Here is a 22554-nt window from a genome sequence, read left to right as displayed (position 1 = left end):
AGCCATACTTTGCCCTTGCTCTGAGCAGGATTTTTTCACCCTTTGAAGAGAGGAGAAGAAGAGAAGTGAAGCCTGCTTGGCTGAAGAAGCCCTGGAGGGGGGTGGTAACTGTCATTTATATTTACAGCCTTCCCAGACACCTCAGGGGCTGTTATCCAGGTGGCCTCTGTTGAAGCTCTCAGAAGCACTCACACCTTTTTCGCAACTCATAGTATCAATAGACACTGGCTGACTTTGATTCAGCCACATAGAGGTTGTGAGTCATGTGCTTTTGACTGTTAAAACGGGTTGGGTTGACGCTGGAACTTGAATGCCCTCCGGGATAAAGCATTACTGCACTTCTGAAACTTTATTAAACCAGAGAGCACTCTCTACCATAGGTTTTAGACTCTCAAAAAAAGATTTGAGAGTGAGGCAGATAAAGGTAGAAAAGGTCTTGTACTCCAAAAACTACATATCCCCCCCCAAATATAAAAAAGCATAACTTCACGCTTATTACTTATCTATCATATTCCTGCATAATGTGGCTCTGTCTCGACATACTTGTCCATGCAGCCAGTGGCTCTAAGTATCCATGTTTTCCTGTTGCTCTGACAGCATCGTCAAGACAAACAATTGCAGTTGCTTAGATTCAAGACTAGACTTGTGGCGCATGGAGCAAGTACCTTAAAAAATTGTTGACAGAGCATGGATCGTTTAGCACCAAACATCTCACACAATGTATTCAGTTTGCTCACGCTTTAGAAAAACCGCTTCAGTCAATATGTAACTACTTCAAATCCAGGCCAGATGCGTCTTTAGAAATGTCACTATGCTTTGCTGATAAGAGGAGATGACAGATATTCTGTAGTTTTGGTTTGCAGCGATCCTCTTTTCAAAGTCAAACCCTTCAAACGGTCTAATCCTGTCCTGAATGAGAGCTGGATTATTGTATAACCCCCTTCATTGATACGCACCGACACATGCAACACAGCGAGAGAGAAGGAGAGAGGAGAAGAGTGGACTGAAATAAAGTTGTATATCCACTTCAGCTGGGGTGAAAAACTATACAAAGGGTTATATAAGCTTTCAGCATAAAGGCAGTGAGGAATCTAAGAAAAAAAAAAATCATCAGCACCCTGATGAAAACCACAGCTATAACATTTCAGTCACATAAACACAACTGTGAAAATGTTAATTTGTCCTTTTGATGACACCACCCACTTTCACTTTTCATCTTGAATATGAATATTGCTGAATATTGGCTGAAATGCTGACTAATTCTGCACACTGTTCATGGTGATTTTCTTATTTAATATTATGTATTTTAAGTGCTAAACACACCACGTTTGAGTGAAAAATATGGTGTACATGTGACTTTGTCTTAAAGTTAACTCCATATCTGAAACTATATGCAGTAGAATGTACAATTACTCAAATACAATACTTACAAATTTAAAGTACTTTTATTTTTCTTGTGTATTTTAATCTCATGCCACGTATTACTTCTATTCCACCACATTTAAAAGGGGAATATTATACTGAAACTCCACTCCAATTATTTGATAACTTTAGCTACTAGTTACTTTAAAATTAAGATTTCTGCACACGTACAAATAGAAATGGCAATATACAAATCCGGCTGAAACGATTAGTCAGTTGATTAGAGCTATCGTTGGTGACTATTTTAATAACCTTTTAAGCCATTTTTTCATGCAAACACATTTCATGGTTCCAGATTCTCAAATATAAGGACTTGCTGCTTTCCTTTAAAATTATTCCAATTGTTTTGATTTATTAAATTTATTTTGAAATCTCCATTGAGTTACATTAATTTTACTACTTTATACTAATATTAATTTTACTGTTTTTACTTGCATGCTTTCGTATAAGTAACATTTTCAGTGCAGGACTTTTACCAGTAACGGAGTCATTTTACAGTGTAATATAATACTTCTTTTATTACATCCTCCATCACTGGTAAGAACCCTTATTGAAAACATCAAATGGAAGGTCATGGACAACCCCTTAACTTCTTTTTCTGGCTTTAACTTGTCTTTGAAGCAGCCACTGGGGACATACATTAATGTCCTATTGTTTTTTTGTGAACATTTAAGAACAAGAATAGAGATGCTGCTATTTAGCTTCCTGTGTGTTGACTTAAGCACCAACATGTCAAGCGTGCTTCGTTTTTTATATGTAAAAGTGCATTTTTTCCCCACATCTAGAGATATACAGAGCATTTAGAGCATTGATGAGTTGATTTAAACTGGTCATAAAACCAATCAGTAATTGTTATTTTTAAAACATCTCTTTCAGTTGCCTTTGGACATGTAAACAACACTGTCTCCGTCAATTATTTTTAAAGCTTTTCTGAATGCCACACCCACTGTTAAAACCCAGCTTTGATGTCCCACTACATCCACAAGTTAAGGAAAATTATTTCGATATTTTTGATATAATAACAAAACTGATCTAAACAATATAGAGAAGCTCAAGTGCTTCAATTAAAAAAAACCCAACAACAAACAAACAAACAAAACACACGCTCTATGCAGCTGTATGAGAATGGAGACTCACTCCAGCAGAGGTGAATAACAACACAGTTTAAGCACACAATTCCGACTTTACAAACATTTAAAACTAGAACGTTTTATTAATTTTTCTATAAAATCTGAAGTTTTTTAGAAATATATACAAACGTTCCCTTGTGCTATAAAACAGCAAAGAACAAAAAAAAAAAAGGAAAACTCAAACTGTGTGTACAAATAACTTTTTTCAATGACGAGTGCTTGATTAATTTATGGCATGGATTTGCCTCATAATGGGCAGTTTGTAAGGTCTTTTCAACAGCTGCTCTCACTCCAGTTCAAACATACATGTGACACTGCCTCGATTTCCATGAAAAAGCCTCCAAACACAACACTCGTCTCTCTGACCATTTGCCTCCATTGTCTGTGGGGTCCTTTCATTGTCTGTAATCTGTCACTAACAGTACAAGTGTCTTTTTTTGCCTGTAAGGAAAACATCTATTGCACATTATTCAAGTGACCCCATGGCACATCCAAATGGTTTATTCCACTCTTTTTGTCTCGGGAACAATACGATTTTTTTCTGTCTCTACCAAGTTCCTCAGTAGGATAAGTGAATCCAGGAGTTTTTTTCCTCAAACAAAGGCAGCTCTAGTTGCATGAGATGGCTCAAGACACACACACAAAAAATAACCCCACGTTGCATTATCTTCAACGCAGTTTGCATAAATAAAACATGAACCTTGATTCTTTTGATGACACTCTGATTACAAAGTCTCATTTAGGTTAAGGGCTTTACAAGTATTTTTGGGTTTATACAAAGAGAGCCAGCTCATACACATGTTGGAGGGGGCCGTGTAGGCTCATACTTAGTACTGTGCCCTTTGAGAGATGGGTGAGGTTTGATGTAAGGCCTGCTGCTGGTGAACACACTGGCCGCCTTCCTCCTCGTCCGCTTCTTTAGCTTCCTGCTAAACACGTTCTGCCACGACTGCAGCGTCTTTGACGTCCAGATCCACATGCCGCTGGTGATGCCCACCACCAGCAGCATAAAGATCTTCACCATGAAGATCTCAATGGCTGGGATGGAAGTCTTCATGATGCACTCATCTGACTCCGGCCCGCTGCTGTCCACGCACTTCTGCTCCCCTGCCAGGATGCGCCAGTAGTCCATGTTGAGCCTTTCATAAAAGTAGCAGGCAATGACACAGGTGGCCGGGACAGTGTAGAGCACAGAGAAGACCCCGATGCGAACCATCAGCTTCTCAAGCTTGTCTGTGTTCTCGCCTTCTGTTTTCATGATCTTACGGATGTGGAAGAGGGCCACAAAGCCAGACAGCAGGAATGAAGTGCCAATAATAAGGTAGCAGGAGAGAGGAATGAGCACAAAGCCTGTGAGAGCTTTGACGTCCATGCTGCCCACGTAACACACACCTGTCAACTCATCCCCAGCCACCTTTCTCATCACCAGAATCATGATGGTCTTCACAGCCGGGATGGCCCACGCCGCCAGGTGGAAGTAGCTGCTGTTGGCCTCGATGGCCTCGTGACCCCACTTCTTCCCTGCAGCCAGGAACCATGTGAGGGTCAGGATAACCCACCAGAGGGAGCTGGCCATGCCAAAATAATACAGGATGAGGAACACAATGGTGCAGCCGGTGCTCTCCAGACCCTCCTGGATAATATACTGGACCCCATTGTCTCTGTCACAGGCTATTCTGTCAGCCCCCACAAAAAGTCTGATGAGGTAGCCCACAGAGTAAACACAGTAGGACATGGAGAGGAAGATGATCGGCCTCTCGGGGTATTTGAAGCGCTGTGGGTCAATGAGGAAAGTGAGCACGGTGAAGGCGCTTGAGACAAAGCAGAGGATGGACCAGATTGCGATCCACACCAGAGAGAACTGCTTGTCTCCCCGACTCCAGTACACATCCACTTTGGGGTAGCATTTGGGGGCACAGGACTCACTTTTCTCCACAAAGTGGAACTTGCCCGGATTGTTGCATGTCTGCTTGTTGCCGCTGTCCTTAAGGTGCAGGTCCTGCCCGCTCAGAGGCCGCTGTGGCCTGAAATCTGGGGGCTGGGTGTGGGAGACTTTGGGAGGCTCATCAGAGCCATTATTGGGTGCCTCCATGCAGAGGTTGTTTGGGTCGTTTTTGGTTGGCAGCCGGGAGCAGTCCAGAGAGTCGGGCCAAGGGAAGTTGAATTGTTCCAAGATGGGAGAACATTTCAGCTTGACCTGCTCACACATGACTCTACACGCTGGGATGGGGTTGGACACCTGCTCCGTGCACATGGGAGCATACAGTGAACACAGGAAAAATTTGAGATGACTGTGGCATCCAAACTGTATCAACGTGGCAAACTCCTGCAGCTTTATCGCTGCTTCTTTTTGGTCATCGTGGCCCATTAGATTTGGCATCCGTGTCATGTTGTAGCCAATGTCTTTACACTGGGGGATGTTGATGTGTTGACATCTCCCTTCTCCTGACCAGTCAGGGTCTATTGAGCTAATGGCTGAGCCCCCACCGCTCCACAGGACCAGCAGCACACAGATGAGGCTCAGTCTAACAGTTGAAGGCATTCTCCCTCTATTGATTTTTTAGAAAAATTAGGCCAAATGTTCACCACAACACACAAGTTTCTTTCATTAAAAAGTCAGTGATGAAATCTTGATGAAAACGTACAGAGCTATCTCCTGCAAGGTCGCTTCATCATGTTAGTGTTTGCTTTAAGAATAAAAACATAAATCCTGCAGCGCTCCGACAGTGTTTCCTCGCTGGTAGTCGCGTGCGTTCAGGTCCATGCTTTCACGCGCTCTGTGAAGTGTTGGAGCTACTTGTTCAGTCTCTTGCACGGTGCATATCAGTCTGCTGTGAGTAAAACAGAGCGATTATGTGTTCCGATACTTGTTTCCAGAAGACCCACTCGTTTATCCGCACGTTTCATGTCACTTTTCCGGAGTATCTGTCTTTGCAGCTGCGCGATGTCAGTCCTCGTGCGACAACTTGGGAAAAACAACAAAAATATATTTCCTCCGGACCTTTATGCGGCGCGGACGGCTACTCGCAGAAACAATGAATCAGTTTGCAAAATAATTCAAATTAATATCCTGGTTAACAATAATAAATGCGTCCCAGAAACCGGATTATGCTCCTCCCGTAGGCAAGCAGTGGATGCGTTTGGTGGCAGCGCTCGTCTGAGCTGGTCGGAGCCTCCGTCCCGGTCTAACCTGCCAAAAGATCCGCCTTCAAAGACAGCTACTTTGCATAAGAAAGATGACACTGACACGCGGATTATTTTCAAATCGTGCGGAACAGCTTGTTCATTACAGCAGTTTCAAAGGCTCGCAGCAAACTTCCCTCTCTCTGTTTGTTTGTGCAAACTTCGACTTCAACAGGACAGAAACACATTTTAGTGAGAGAATCCCCCCCAAAATGTTGCGCAATATGGCTCACAGCAAGGCGCACCGGTCCACAGGCGCACCAACACCACAGCTTTGGTAACTGATACTTAAACTGTCTGCACATATGTGACTGCAGGGCAAGTTTTTATTATTATTTCCCTCCACTATTATTGCTTTCCTTGTGAAATAAGTTTCAGAATGCACCTCAGCTCCCTTAAAATAGCAAGTAAAGCAGAACATTCTTACACCTTTTACCACTGCAATCCATGTGTTTTTGTGCAGATACACGAGATTTTCATATTTTTTATTTTTTTTATTTTAAATGGTTTGAGCCAATGCCACCTGTGATATTGTATTTCATATAGGCTAAGTGGATGAATGTAAAATGGATTTGTACTTAGCCTTAATAATGAAATAATATATACAAAAAATAATTCCATGTTGTTCCTATACTGCACAGTTAGACGTGACTGAACATGCACCAGTCTAAGAACAGAGATGATGCTGTTCTTCAGAAACTGAGCTGCTCATCGATCAGTGGTGGAATAAGAAGTTAGATTGTTTATGTAAGTAAAAGTGATGATACCACAATGTGAAAATGGTGTGACAAAAAAAGTAGTCACCAAACTCTGGGACCTAATAAGCTGTCTCTGTGGGCCTTACTGTCTTGTTCCATGTCTCTCAAGCACATTTTGAATTTTTATTACAAAGTCAGTTTACCTTTTTTCCTTTTCCTTTCTGCCTTTCTTTCCTTTTTCAGAACCCTGATTTCCCTTTGTTGGGGAAAGACATGACAGTGTATGTTAGCAAAAGCTCAGTCGACTTCAGCTGCATTAAGAGATTAATCCTAGTGCAGCAGTGGACTAAAACATTTTGCGCCTTTATAGGGAACGTAGGTCCTCAGAAAGCTTCCCAAAAAAGAAAAAAGATCAGTCTTTCAACAGGTTTATTTAGCCAATTTAATTTAGTTATGGCACTGAAAAAACAATCAACAGCACTCTTCATTCCAGACTTTTAAAGGTCCCCTTCCCTTTGGGTCCCCAGGTAATCAGTCCCACTTTTCTCCTCTCTAAGTATAAAAAGTAAAATATTTTTAATATATTTAGTGTTATTGGAAATTCTTATTGTTGTAAGCAGCTGATGTATCTACTTCGTATGCTGTTTTTATGATATACTTTAAAAAAATGCATTGTATTTTATTTTTTGATACACAGCAGGCTATGTTTTGTGTATAAATTAGAACTTGCAACATTTGGCTGTTAGATAAATGTAGTGGTGTAAAGAGTACAACATTTCCATTGAATTATAGCAGAGTTTAAGTACAAAGTGGCATCAAATTGAAACATTCAAGTAAAGTACATTAAACTCTTTCAGTAAACATGGTTAGTTACTTTCCATCACTTCCTGTGGACTGACTGGAATCACTGATCATTTCTGATGTAGAAAAGCCGAAAAATGCAATGATTGTAGAACAGACCTTTCACTATAAGCAAAATTAATGCTAATCCATTTAGGATGAAAGTGGCTGCATGCATTATTTATATTTTATGGTGGATTCCCCCTTTAAATAATGATATCATATATTTTATGCAATGATATATTTACAGACTCGTGCAAAAGAGACAGATAGACAGACCTTCCTTTTTTGGTAAAAGACACAGAAATGGATTTACATAATCTAATAACTCATTTCAGTTCATGTGGAGTATGTTTTATTTATTCCTTAGTATAGGTTAGGTGAGTTTCCAAACAATATTCACTGACATAACAACAACAGGAAGAATACAGTCAGTGTTACAAGTCTGAAACAATGGCTCTGTGTTTGTGTGTATACTGTATGAAACAGAACAAACCACTCATTGAGAACAAATGTCAGGCTGTTGATAAAATCATTTCCCATTTTAGGATCCGTTTAGTATTTAGTTGTATGGGAATCAGTGTTATTCTTAGTGGGGAAAAAATTAAACACCTTGCAGTCTTTTCCTGTCTTTTTCAATGAAGGAAGTAGTCCAGCAAACAAATAAGAAGGCTAAATTCCTTTTTACAAATGTCAGCCTGAAGTGGTGACATTGTGAGGGGACTATATCAATAATTCAGATACTGCTTGGCCTCAGTCACAGCGACACCTGTATTCTCACCAGATGCGGACAGTTTGAGTATTTGCACTATTTTGCTGAGATGTCCATTTCTCATGTGTTGTTGCACTCCATAAATGAACTCTCACAAAAGTCTGCATTGTCTAAATTTATGGCCCATATGACTGACTTTAAATTAGCAGGGAGTGACATCACGAATGCACCCATATATACATATTTGTTTTGGAATCCTTGAGAGTTTATTGAACATTTTAAATCATCTCTTCTTGCGCCCTCTGTAAACCCATAATTATACCCACAGATTCTTATTATAAGAGACTCACTTCACAGTGAATGGCAAGCTTGCCTTACAGACAAAATAAATAGTGGAGTCATTCTTAACATCTTAATAAGCTAAGATATTTCTCATTGGAAAATAAAGTAATTAATCATATTACTTAAAAAACATTCATAAAGCACTAGTGTCTAACTCTCTGGCTTCTGTTTTCATGTTGAGAAAACGCCACTAACAAGCCACTGCTGCTGGTTAAACAGGGTCGATTCACTTCTGTGTCCCCTAGAGTAAACTTTTTTCTTTTAAGATGTTATGCTGGCATATTGAATCAGTGGCCACTGATAACGTGGATGCCAGTGGATATGTGGAGGGCCACGTGAAATGTCCATCTCCCCCTGATTATGGACTGGGGGGCAAATTAAAGGACAAATCTGAAATAAAGAACATCAAGGCTCACTAACTAAAGCTGAGTACCAAAAATAATGTGAAAAAAAGGTTACAGCCTGCAGACTCACAAGATCTCAACCCAGTTTAACACCTGGAAAGATTTTGGATCAACGTGTAAGAAAATGCTTTCCACCACCTTCACCATAACACCACTTTTAAACTTTTATCTGCAAATCTGTTTAGTAATGTCTGTCATTGTCTCTGATGCTATATGTCCTTTTCCATCTGTCTGTGTTTGTTGTTCTTTATTCTGCTGCAGGTCTCTCTGGTAAAATAGATCTTGATCTCAAAGAGGTTATCTGAATTATTTAAGTTTAAGTTTCTTTTCTAAATAAGGGAAAATCTTGTGGCGGGATGGTGAAGAGTTCCACAGACTTGGCAAGGAGCACTGAAGCTACTTGACGGTTGGCATTTGTCAGTGTTGGGCGATTGGTTAGCACCTGTCGCTGCAGTTTGCCAGTTGCCGGTTTCCAGTTGCCAGTTGCCGGTTGCCTTGTTGCCTTTGTTTTTTGGCAGATTCAGCCAGTTGAATCGAAATCTGAGACAGTGAAGCCTCTCGGTGATTGAAATCACGCTGACGGGCCATTTAGCTATATGTGCCCAAGAAGAAAAAACAGAGAAGAGTAAACAAATGGTTTAAGTCAAAAGGGCGTGAGATCAAAACAAAACTTGTGATAGAAAGTACGATTATTTTTCAGCCATCGAGCTCTTTAGCAGGAACACTTTATGATGTTTGTGTTGCTATTCGCTAACACATGGTAAATTGAATTGGTTCTTTCAACATCATCTGGTTTTGTTGTTAATGTACTAACTGGCTAACTAGCATCTTGAATCCGTCCTGTTGGTCTTCTAGCTATTTGAATGGTGAATAAAGACTATCACTACCTGCTGGTATTTCCTGTCACGCAGGTGCAGAACGTACGTGTTAACTGGCCATTGGCTGTCGTCTTTGTAGATGTTTGAGTGCAACTTTTTGACTGAGACAAAGGCAACGTGAGTCGGCCTTTGTTGCTGCTAGTGTTTTGATGTCGTTTTGGTGTGTCTGGGCTTTGAGACACTTCATATTGGTTTTTCCTTTGTCGGCGGCCTGTATGTGTTAACTCTGTGATAAACTGTCCAGATGCATGGGATAGGCTCCAGCCCCCTGTGATCCTGACCAGGATAAGTGGTTGAGAAAATGAATGGATGGATGGGCTTTTATTAGCCTGTTAAAGCGAAACAATTCCTGTAGAGAGCCAGCCGACATGAGACACAGCAGTGACATATTGTAAACCCGAGTACAACACATCAACACGCACTGCTGTAACAAATGGCATGCGTAAACCCTGATGACGCATTGTTGGTACAGTGAGTAAGAACTCCATCTTGGTTTTATATAGCGTCAGCCTGCTCATGGAGGAGCTGGATGGCGTGACGGGCCAAGAGAAGAACGGGTTATGAGGCCTTTTGCCCTTTTTTGTGTGTGTGAGATCCTCCAGACCTCGCTCACATTACCTTGTAAAACGTTTGTGGTGGTGAGATTTATTCTCCAGCCTGGCTGTGGTCTTCATCGAGGGTGAAATACTGATCACAAGTAAACAGGAGTGCTTTTAGTATATTTTTACAAGAGTGCTTTTTAGAAGTATTTCAGAAATGTGTCCAGGCAAGATGAGAAACCTGGCACCAGCGTGCCTAAATGGTTTAAGCACAGCATATCTTAGTGGTGGCATTTCAGCTGTTAGCGCTCAGTGTGTGCAGCAGGAGCATAAATATAGGGTATGAATACACTTATGAACACAATACCCTCCTCCTATGCAGCACATGTGCTTCTCAGATTCCACTTATCCAGCTGTTAACGTTTGAAGGGGGTTTGGTCCGAATTTGAGGGAAAAAATATCTCATGTTCGACACCTTAATTCAAAAAGTCAGATGCTAATGTGTTCCTAGCTGCCACGCCAGTTTGATTGCCTTATGGTTACCGTTCTTTTAACCTGGCAGTATTTTGTGTTTGGTGGGAAATTCATAAAGCTATGCAAACAATTATCCTTGTCAAAAAAGCCCAGACGTAGCAGCAGCGTGCATTTCACATCCTGACCCCTCACAAAGACAAGGACAACAGCTGACATGCCTGCTTCGTCCCTCCCTCTCCACTAGACCTTTATTATGTAGCTGATGTGTGGAAGAAGAAGAAGAACAAAAAGAGATGACAGCTTTAATTTGAAGAAGAATAATGTAATATCAATGTGTTCCCAGAGCCAGGGCCGACTCTGCTCTCCATTTACTGATCATCCAGCTTTCAGGAAACCCTGTCTGGCATATTTTAAAGCAAATATCTGCCCTTATTATCGCTGCCTTTGGTGTAATGACGCTGACAAGATAATACTGTCACACAGTCTAATAAGAAGACACAGTCTGCTGGTTTGTTATAATTCATCGCCTTTGTTCTGTTCGCGATCCTGTCTTTCCTGCTGCCGCCCACTCTTTCATGATTGTTTTGGTCATGATGATATCTCTTTGAAAATAAGAAGTAAAGGGGAGGAATCGGGGCCTGTTCAGTCTTTAGCATCTGAAGCCTCGGCAGCTACCGTCTCTTTTATGATTTTTTTTCTCTCCGTCTGTTTCATATACAGCCCCTTCTATAGCTCATTCCAACTCACACAAGTGCGTAACACACTCTTTCACACACTGCAACTTTATCTCATCTCTGCAACCACAACATGAAGAAAAGCAGTGCAGCTCCATCTCTGAGAAATCAGCAACTGTGAGATAATTCTGTAACTAATAAAGTGAAAGGAGGGGGGGCCTTTGATGGCTGAAGCTGAAAAGATATTTTATTTTTTTGTGTGTGGGATTTGCGATGTGTGATTCTATGGAGCGAGCTCGCTCCCCTGCTGCTAGGCTCTGGCTGGAAGCTGGCCCCCCTCTGGCTAATGTTATGGAGAATCGGAGGAATTTTATGGCTGTCTTTTCCCTCAGCCCCCTTTTTTCTTTTGTTCCCCTTTGAAGAATGACTTTAGACATTTTATTTACATATTTAACCATGGATGAAAGAAATGAAGGGTGAGGAAGCAAAGCTCCTTGGGTTCTTAAGGGAATTTTGATCAGTAAAAATGAGTCGAAGCTAATACATTTTTGTTTGCAGAGTCTGAAATTAGACGGGCATCAAACACACCACTCTGATGGTGACATTTCTGAAATTGACACCATCAGCTCTTTGATGGGGGAACGCGATCCGCTTACACTAACTCTGTATCCGTAAGAGTAATCATAGTATTTTTCTCTTAATTGCTGCGGTTGAATGACTCGCATGCTGTTCCAACATGTGAGGTATGCTATGGGAGAGATGGGGGACGTTTTAGACATGTTTGGCATTGTTGTCGGCGTTGAAAGGGCATGTTGATTAAACGTACGGGTGGGGTAGGGCTATAATCTTCTTAACTATGGCCCTCCTCTTCCCTTTCAGAGGGCACAATGAGAAGAAACAACACACTCAGTTGGAGGTGAGACTATTTGTCCACATGCCCTGCACATTGTCCAAGGATCCTGTTCTCCCTCCTGATCGCACGCATTCGGCGTTTAGCTCAGGATGATCCTATTTATCAACATAATCTGTTATTTTCTCTCTTATTGCCACTTTGCAAATGGTGAAGAGGTTGGTGCCAAAAACCAAAAAGCATCTGAATATCAAGGTTTCCACATATTTTGATGAATAGACAAAACTATTCCATGACTTTTCAAAACACCCTAATATTTTTTTCTATTCCTACTTGCCCTGTTTTTTTTTTATATATATCATACATATATATCAGATTCAATATTTACACATTATTTCAGCTAGCTAGCATAAATGAAGGAAACAATGTAAAGTGGGGACAAAATAATGAAACGTACGTGAGAGTAAACAAAACGTCACACATACATATACGTACATACAGATGCATATTAGAGCTACGTTATGTTGACAGCTACAGAAAATAAAATTGACATTATGCTGCATTTCTTGGAAGGCTATCCACAGAAGATAACTGTAACAATTTATTAACCCCTTGAAACCTGGATTCTTGTGCTGCATTCAGATGCCTTTCACAAACTATTTGACTCTTTGAGCACATTGGTTTGATTTCTTTTGAAAACATGGGGGGAACAGGTAGAGTCCAACTGGGCAAGAAATGTTCACCATTTGCAAGAATTATTAAAAGGTGACAAAAACCCCTAAAAATTAGCTTAAAAAAGGGGAAAATTATTCAAAATGATCAAAACAAATGGAAAAATGTCCTGAAAGCTATATTTATAATTATGATAAGTTTACATTTAAAACTATGTTACATAAAAAAATATGATAGAATATATAAAGTAAGTACAGCACTCACTCTAGGTCATTTTTGTGTTATTTACAATAGATTTGCTTGTAACTTTTTCACTATATCTTTATCTTATAAAGTTGCACATTGCCTTCACCACATGGTTTTGAAAAACGCAATTAAAAAATAAAACCATTTTTTTCAGGTTGTAAAGGGTTAAACACAACAAAAATTCGTGACATTTTTCCAAAATTTTCAATATATATATATATATATTTTTTTACAAATTCCATGATTTTTCCCAGGCCTGGAAAATGTGATTGGGAAATCCCATGACTTTTCCAGGTTTTCCATGACTGTGGCAACTTTAGCATATGGGTGAATATTAAAGAAAAAGTCTGTCCTATCCTAAAATATCCTCTTTTTTGGCAACTGCAGGCAAAGATAATTCGGTGTAATATCATTCATGGTATTTTTCTGCCCTGTTTGAAATGCTGGAGCTTTAATAAGAGCGCCAGTTTTAGTAAAGGGTCAGACGTTTTGAGGAAACGCATATGAATCAAGCAATTAATAATTGAAGAGCCCTGTCAACATCAAAGCGAGCAGTATTCTTTGCTCATATGGTTTAAATAGTTCAATAAAGTAACTTATTAATGAGGACTAATTTGTCTCACTCTTCTTTTCACTTTGCTCCATTAAAAGCGGCTTTGTTTTACTGCTCTTATTAAAGCTAGAGTCCCATCAGTTGAAGGTTAACCTGCCGACCTCGCTCATTGTGTATCGTGGTTGATAAGAGGAAGTCACTGCGTTATTGTAACCTTTCAAGTGTTTATAGAGTAGATTAGTATAATTATAAGGACGGTGGAGCTTTATGTGAGTGGTGGAAAGCTGTCAGCCAATCTGCAATAAACAGCGTTGTAATGAATTTTGTTTGTAACGAAGCCCAGTAACATCTGGGCTGAGGCTGCTTTGAAACAGCAATATTAGTTTAGTGGGGTGTTCTTACATCATACGCTTTCATGTGGTGGTCGTTTAACAGCAAAGAGAAGAGGAAGAAGTGGTGGCGGAAGAGGAGGAGGAGGAGGGTGGGGAGTTGTTGGAGTTCAGCAGCTTGAGACGAAGCAATGAACCAAAACAGTTACAGTCAACTGCTTGCAAAACGTATTTTTGTTCAGAAAAGTCACAACAGAGCCAGCGGAGACGTCTGGTTCTGCAAAGTTCTTTAAAACATGAGAGCGATTAGTTGACGTTATAGATGGAGGAGGAGGAGGAGTGGGGGAAGAAAAGTCAAAAACATTTTATTGCCTGCGTCGGTGAAGGACGCTGATGGCAATATTATTACCCGAGGTCCTCGTGGGGGCACTTGAGTGTGAATTGCTAATCAGGAAGGCCTTCTCTGGTCTAATCCCTCTTTGAGTGGCCGGCCCCGGAATCAGCGCGTCTGGGGAGACTCCCCACTGCTTCTGGCTCTGGAGGCTCCATTCAATAGCGCAGCCCTCCTGTCCCATTCCCACAGTCCCCTCACACTGTGCATTGCAGCCATGCATGTGCACACACACACATGTGCACACGCACACACACACATATCCTCTTCTAACCAAATTAGATTAGACCCTTCCCTTTCTCCCCAGCAAGGCGCTGGTCTTTTCTCTGCCTGGTCATTTATCCTACCCCCTTTTGTCTCTGCTTTAGAAAAGAGAAACAAATTCCCAAACAACTCCGCTCCTAAGAATGCACTGGTTTGGAAAAGGATGAGGGAAGGGCAGACATCTTTAGCAGACCTTAGGTGATGCTATAATATCGCCATCCCTTTGGTGTGTCAGCTCTAATGATGTGTGGGGGAGAAGAGTGGTGTGGCGGAGCAGTGAGAACAACGCCAGCTGTGCATGCTGTCAACCTGTTACCCCACAACAACACTGAGCTGTTTCTGACAGCAGTACTAAGGATCTCTTTATTGTGGCCCCCTCGCTAACATTGTCCAACATTTGCTCTGCTTGGCCGTAAATCCTCCCTGACTAGAATAGATAAAGTGCAGTTGGCGAACCGTCTGCGCACGACGTCGTGCACCACTGTGTCCGAGTCCTGCAGTATTAGTTGTTTTGATTCCTTGTATCTTCATTCCGTGTAAACCAGTAATGGACACTGACGCATATAGGCAAAATAAAAGGCCTCTTTTGAAAGGGTCTTTTGTAAGAAAGCCCTGGTGGAAGCTTATTCCTCCTGGTTCAATGTGCAGCCAAGCTATCCCAAAAGCAGCAAATTGAGATCAAAGCAAAATTAAAGCTGACTCGTTCAAAGCAAGATAAAAATGTGTGAGCCTGCAGCAATATTTTCTCTATTGATTTCCTCCTTTGCTTGCACTCCGTGGGACTGCGCTGGCTGTGCTGTGCTCAGCGCCAACATCGGAGACTCTAAGGCTGCTGCAGGGAGAAAGGAAATGACTATCGATACAGACAGAAAAACACAGTCATAATGATCAGGGATAAACGGATTTCACACAGCGCTCAAGATCTGAGTGATTGGGTAACTTTTCATTGCCGTCCAAATCTGTTTTCACTTTGCATTAAGACACAGGGCAGAATAATGAGAACATCTAATGGCAAGCATGAGAGTGGCATGAAAAGCGAGCATGGGAACGGCATTGTCTTGTGCCGTTATTAGCTGTGATTCTCTGGATAGAAGCAGGCATGCAGAGCCAAGTTTTGTCATTGTCTTCTCATTTGCTTGCGTGGATCTCTTTTTTAAGGAACCACATGTGGAGCCTATCTTTCTGAAGTTTATTTAGATTCGCGAGATCATTGAAGAGCGTCTTTCACAGACATTTCTCTGGCCGTTTTTTTTTTTTATTTGCTTTTATGTTCGGCGCTAGAACAAAGAATGAGGCACAGATGAAGTTTTCTCAGTGCCGCACAGCAGATAACTTCACATTGGAAAGTTGTCAGCTTTAATTAGAGAGAGCTAGCTCCAATGTGATGTTCCAATAATAACACAACAGTAAAAGAGAATGTCTTTGTTATGTTGAGCTCAAATCTAGGTAATTATGGGTAATTTACCACCGCTCTACTTGCGCTGCAGGTTGTCGGCGAGGTGTGAAGGCATGAGTGAGGGTGCAGGTGAAGGATTCCGCTCCGCGTTTGAAGTCCTGGGAGGGATTGACAAGCCTTGCAGTGAAACCTGAGCAGGTATGAAGACAAGCTGGAACAATCAGTGTCTGCACCAACCGCAGACCAAAAGTCTTTCTCTCTTTCTGATGTAATTCTCCTTGTGTCGGATCTTTACACAGTCTTGCACATCAATCTTTATCTACAGTAGAACAATGTGGCAAAAGATGTCGGAAAACTGATAAGAAATCTAAAATGTCTGTCAGTCGACACTGGAGGCTTCAACGTCCTGACAAAATACGAACCCTCTTTGTTTTTCTCATGCAAGAGCGCATTTGCACATCTTTTACGCTCCCTTCACCCTTCTGTTGGGAGGTGTAACACCTGGGCGAGCTGAAAAGGAACATGAATCAAGCTGAGGAAAATGTCTTTTAATCTGTTTCAGATATTGTTTCATAGCTGTAAGCAGTCTTACCTCATCTGTGAAGCTTCCTCTTCAGACAGAGGGATCACTGTATCTGTAGGCATTCCTCGGGCTCAAATATCAAAACAGCACTAAATAACCTGTCATTCTCCCTCCCCAGAACATAGACGCTGCAGCGTGATCAAGCTTGTGGTTCATTTTTTGAGGGAAAAATTACCCAACAATGGTACAACCTTTGAAGTTTAAAGGTTATATCATTGTGGAGTAATTTACAGACAAAAACAGTGTGACACTTTCCCTAAGTTGAGGCACAATTTGGAAATAAAGGAGTATAAACTTTATATCTCTAGTCTTGAATGCAGTAAATTGCCTCAGAAATAAAATAAATGATAGTAGCAGTACAAATATCTTGTTTTCACACATTTCAGCCCTTGTCAAAGCGGCAGCTGTTGGTAACCCAGTTATGGAATGTGCCTGTGGGGTTTTTTCCCCTCCCCTCACACTCTGAGCAAGTGCAATGGCTGTTTGACTTCTTACTGTTTGGTGTTCAAGAGATGTCCCAGACATTGATATCAAGCTTAATACCCAGCGATTTCCATTTCACATCAGTGCCTCCTGAGTGATCGAACAGGGAACCTGCGACGGATCCAACACTGCCAAGTTAAGAAGCCACAACGACAGTCAGTCAAAACTCGTCCTGTTTGACATGCACGCTTCATACATCCTGTTTGATACGCTTCAGTTTTATCTCCAAAGTATGCAGGATATATATCTTTGGGGAAGGGCTGTTTTTACTATGATTAAACAACACATGAAACAATATGCATTCATCTCTATCCATCACACAAACACACATTCCTTTTTCTGCTTCACGGTTTGTGCTGCCTCTCGTCACGGGAAAGGATGTTGATGGAGAGGCTTTAGTAGAGGGATCTAAAAGCAGTTTTATTGGTGGTGTTGCCGATAAGAAGCCAGTGACTTAAGCAAAGTCAAAGTGCACGTTGAATGTTCAAAGATGACTGTTGTTATGATGTGCGAGAGACTGGTGCAGATTGGGTGTGACAGACTCAAGCCAGGTTTGAGCTCTTAACTTTTTAGCAAAAGTATTTATGGACGCAAGCTCAGAGCAGTTCCTTGTCTGCCTTTAAAAGTCACCATTACTTCATTTAAAACAAAGTTTCTTTATACAAACTATCATGGTAATCCAGTCAAAAAGAATTTGTGTTTTTTTGACAAACACAAGTGAATTTTTGCCTCACGTTATTTGCACAAAGTTGGCTGAAATGGTCGCTGGAATGCCAGCTTAACAATCTCTGCAGTGGCTGTTAGCCTGCTGTACAGACTTGGGGCATCTTTCCCGCTCAGAGCAGTGATAGGGCTCTTCCATCATGTGGAAGCTATGCATGGGTTTTGTTTTAATGACAACACTTTCTTGATATTAACTTTAAATTGATAGCTAACCTAAGCTTGTTGACTATACGATTAACAACAAACCTACAATGCGTATGGGTTGGGGTTAGGCCCCACATGGATTATGCTAAAGCTACTTCGGTACCAAGTGGGTTTAGGCCCAAAATGGGCATTTTATGAGGGGCTGTGGATAAACCCGCCAATGTAGGGATTGGCATGGGGCAATAATTCAACCTGTGGACAATCCCATTTTTTCAGACCATTTACCCACATACAAATACTGGCTGGGTTGTAGAACCAGTAAATGAAAAGTGTTGTAGGCCATGATAAAGTTTAGTGCATTGTAAAAGAGCAAACATTTAAAAATAAATACCAATCATTCCTCATTTAAAAAACATCAAACATGGACTAGAAATTTGGTCATGGGTGATCTGGTGGGGAATCTTCATCTCCATCTGCTGCTGTAGCCATTAGAAACACCGCATAACCAAATACAACTGCCTGCTGATGACCTCTCCTCTACCTGTCTCTAATGATGAGCAGCCCAATCTGAGTAGCACATGACCGATTTAGAGGTACGGGACCACCACTTTGACAAACAAACCACACACAGAACTGCATGATCAAACTTTAAGGATGTTTGCATTTTTGAAAAGAAAAAAAAATACTCAGCTGACTTCAAAGCAAATATAACAAATAATGGGAACCTTCACAGAAATGAAGCAGAGTCAAAGTGAAGCTGACACAACTGCCAAAAACTGCAGTTCTTTGAATGTCCACAACTGGCTAACTCCAGAAGTCAGTAAATACTGAAAGACCCCTATGCAAAAATGTTGACTTTACAGCAGAATAAATGTCCTTTGCCCATACAAAAAACTGTTCTGATCATTAAAACTGGGTTGTAGATTCTGTTGTTTTATTGTATTTGTTTTATCTTTGTATAGTGTCCTTGAGTGTTGAGAAAGGTGCTTATAAATAAAATGTATTGTTATTATTATTATTATTATTATTATTATTATTATTATTATTATCATTATTATTATTATTAAAGGGAATTTCCCCCTTCATGACAACTGTACATGGGCTCCAGCCTCTCACCCAAATATGGTCACTTATGGCTCCAAAAAATCGACGGCCAAAATGCCAAACTCGAAGCTTTAAAATAAGAGTCCGCTAACCAGTTGGTGATTTTACAGGAGCTGATGACAGTGCTCACCAGAAATTCCAGATTATTTGTATATATATGAATTGGAGTCATAACCCTCTGACTAAGTGTAGGCTGGGCTTTTTTCCAAAAAACTGAAAGATTTTCAACTCAGATGGATGTTTCTTTACTTCAGTCTGTGTTGCCCAAAGCTATTTCACTTTGCTATGTGTTTCGTCTGAACGCCACCTGATTTTGACATCTTTTAATCAATGTTCATGTTATCAACGTAATGGACAATATTCCACAGCGGAGATGTGTTTGTGTGTCTGTTTGTGCATGTCATAGCTTCTATCAGCTGTAACAACCCAATCCAACTTCTAAATTCTCCCTTATCATCTACCAGGTGTTACTACAATAAGGATAAGATCTCTGTGAACTTCTCAAGAAGGACAGCAGCCTTTTTCATAGTTGCATCCAATTATTATTCTGTTTCATCCTCACTACAGATGTCGAGAAGATCTGCGCCTCAATTCGCCTGAGAGGAAGACCAAAAGGAGAGTAAACAAAACTTGTGTGTCTTAAGTGCCGTCTTGAGTGTCAGTGCTGTTGACGATGTGGGTTCAAAGTCAGCAGAGTGTTAGCTGTCTAAACAGGTCGACAGCGGACGGCCCACTGTAGTGCAAACAGGTCAGCGGGAGTGAAAGAGGACACCGGCTCGGCTGGACCCCTGTCCTCTGGGAGCTGACACAACCTTGTTGGTACCCCCCACCCCCCTTCCAAACACCCAACTCCTCTCCCTTGTGACGACTGACACCCTTGTCCCCTATCCTCTCTCTATCACCATAAAGAATAGGACATGCTGTCACCACCATGACCCTCTCTTTCGGTCTGGACAAACAACTGCAGCCTCTCTGCATTTCAGTTCTTTCTCACCTCCTCTCCCTCTGTGGTTTTGACAGAGAGGCTGGTGTTACAGGTTCAGGACGTTTCCATTAGCACCTTTTGGTGAAGCCCTTTCATCCAGCCGTCACAGCCCTTGTGATCTGACCACGGCTGGGCTGTTAACCTGACGCCGTGACGACGTCAAAGCAGACAGATCTGACAACCCCGGGAGGAAGTCCTCAGTTCAGCCAAGACTCCCTCTGTTTGCTCTCTCTCTAATAATTGTTTGCTCCGCTGTCTGGAGGTGTTTGTTTACGCCTGTTGACATTTGGCTCAGTGTTGACATCTGATATGTGTAAGAAGTACTGTCATTCCTGAGTGCAGTACAGTTCATGGTGAGATGTAATGATAGACAGTGTTGTTTTAGCTCAGAGGTATGAAGATAACATTTCTTGTTGGCATCCTTAACATGCACTATATTGTTTCATCTTACTGTGCACACATGTTCACTCACAGTACAGAGAGCAGTTGTACTAATCTCTGTTCAAATAGTAAGTCAACACAATCTCTCATTTAGCTTGTCTTTCATAATTCTTTCAGAAAAAAATTAAAATTGCCTCGGGATTACCTTCCATAATCGGAGTTAAAATGGCATCTATCACGATCTTATCAATTAAGGATAAATCCCATCATCGTAATTGATTTAATCCAAAACCACCAAATAATTTCATCTGTAGATGCATTTCCATGAACCCATTACAACACATTTTCATTTTGCACACAAAGAAACTTGCGTGGAAAGTTTGGAGAAAAACAAGCAAGATATTCCAAAAAAGTTTTCACACAGGGCTAAGGTGGGCAGTGGTGTATAAAGAAATGCAAAATGCAATAAATTGCAACAGAAACAGATTATGACTGCTATCAAAAAGTTTAAAAAAAATGGCATCCCATGTCTATTCCAAGTAAAGTTATAAAGGTTAGATGTAGGAAAATAATCATGGTGACGATTTGCCTTGAAATAATTTAAAGAACACCGGTCTCCTGAGAGAAGTTCCTGTGTTTGTTTGACCTGTCCACCAGTACAACCTACCTCCTTAAGCAGGCTTTCAATATTTATACTACTTCCCTCTTTACTCCTGTCAACACATTAGTCACCTGATCGCAGCCTTCCTGATTATTTTATTATGCGTTACTTTACATTATGTTTTTATACACAAATTACTGGCTCGTGATTATGTAGGTTACATACAAACTAGCTACGTAGGATTTTGTCAAGCTGGTCATGGAAACGTAAATATAAATGAAATAGCAATATTATATTGTTTGAAAAAAAGGCATGAAGAGTGCACAACAAGACATACTGCTGAATGTTTTTATGTTTAAACGGTTTGTAGTTATTAGCATGTTTACAAGTCAATATGATTCTGAAAGATGTTTTTTGAAACAGAATGTAAAAGCTTTACTTCAGCTCTCCATAGGCACATGTGTTTATGGTAGAGCTACATTAGAATAGATTAGCTGTCTATAGTTATGAATAAGCCTGGCCTCTGCAGAGTAATGTGGGCTTCAACCACTGATTTGTTCCTTGCCAGACATTTTATCTCTCCTCATTGGCATGCAATAAGTCAAACCATTAAAATGATTAATCAAGTTCTCATTGAATACCAAGGGACACACTTCAATTGATGGGGCAAACAATTAATGGCATCCTGTTTATTTGAAGTGATTATACTGGGTTTGTTCCCATCTGCCTCGTGGGAGGAAGTGGCGTCCCTGGTGCAGATGCTGTTTGTCAGAAGTCAGAACGGTGAAGCAACGAGCCAGCATGCAACAGAGGAGATTCAAGCAAACTGAAATAGAACAATGGCTCTTCCAAGCCTGTATCCTATTTCATAGGGAACAATGCCTAGTTTGTGGCACTTTTCCATACACATGAAAGACAAGCCATGCTTCTATAGCTATACACTGTACGCATTTTTGTGATATTTCAGTTCCGTTTGTTTTGAAGTGTGTTAGGGGAAAGACAAGCCTCTGCATAGCATCAAATGCCTCACTCACTTTAAAGGATTTATGAGGCAGATATAATCATTTAGTTCCAGACTGTGCTTTATTGCCTATATGTATGGTATATTTATGATTGGCTGCTGCACCTCAGGCCTCGTCTCTTACAGTAGGCCCAGGACTGTTTGAGCAGCAGCTGCATGTACTTTATTTCTTATCCCGGCATTGTTTTGCTGTTCGCACTTACAGCTGTTTTTGTTTTATTACAAATCAGATTAAATTCAATGCATGCAAAAGAGCCAGCTAGAGATAATAAAATGACTGCACCCTTCTCTGTGAGGACCCCCCTGGCCAAACTGTGGTTTAAGGGTACTCCTCCTTCTCTTATTGTCCAATGGCATGTTTGTTGTCATTGCGGTATTGTTTTCACTGTCACTTTTTGATCTCAGTTTACGGTCCCAGATGTTGGCAGAGGGGTGCAATCCCACAGAAGAGACACGTCAGGGCTGCGTCTGATGTTCTCTGTGGTGTAGTGCTGCTATAACAGCAAACACAGACTCTTCCTACCAAAACAAC

General features: G+C 41.0%; 1 protein-coding gene across 1 annotated transcript; it reads right to left on the bottom strand.

Moving 5' to 3' along the window:
• Window positions 1-2598: 2598 nt before the first annotated feature.
• fzd10 (frizzled class receptor 10) lies at window positions 2599-5856 on the bottom strand. The gene has a single exon (XM_042488823.2). The coding sequence runs from the start codon at window positions 5092-5094 to the stop codon at window positions 3343-3345; it is 1752 nt and encodes a 583-aa protein (XP_042344757.1). The 5' UTR covers window positions 5095-5856; the 3' UTR covers window positions 2599-3342.
• Between the last annotated feature and the right edge of the window lie 16698 nt (window positions 5857-22554).

This window comes from Plectropomus leopardus, chromosome 4 (genome assembly GCF_026936395.1).
Source record: "Plectropomus leopardus strain MGB_pleo_1.0 chromosome 4, ASM2693639v1, whole genome shotgun sequence".
Classification (NCBI taxonomy): Eukaryota; Metazoa; Chordata; class Actinopteri; order Perciformes; family Serranidae; genus Plectropomus; species Plectropomus leopardus.
The sequence above is the reverse complement of the archived record's forward strand: the minus strand, read 5'-3'. Positions and strand labels throughout refer to the sequence as shown.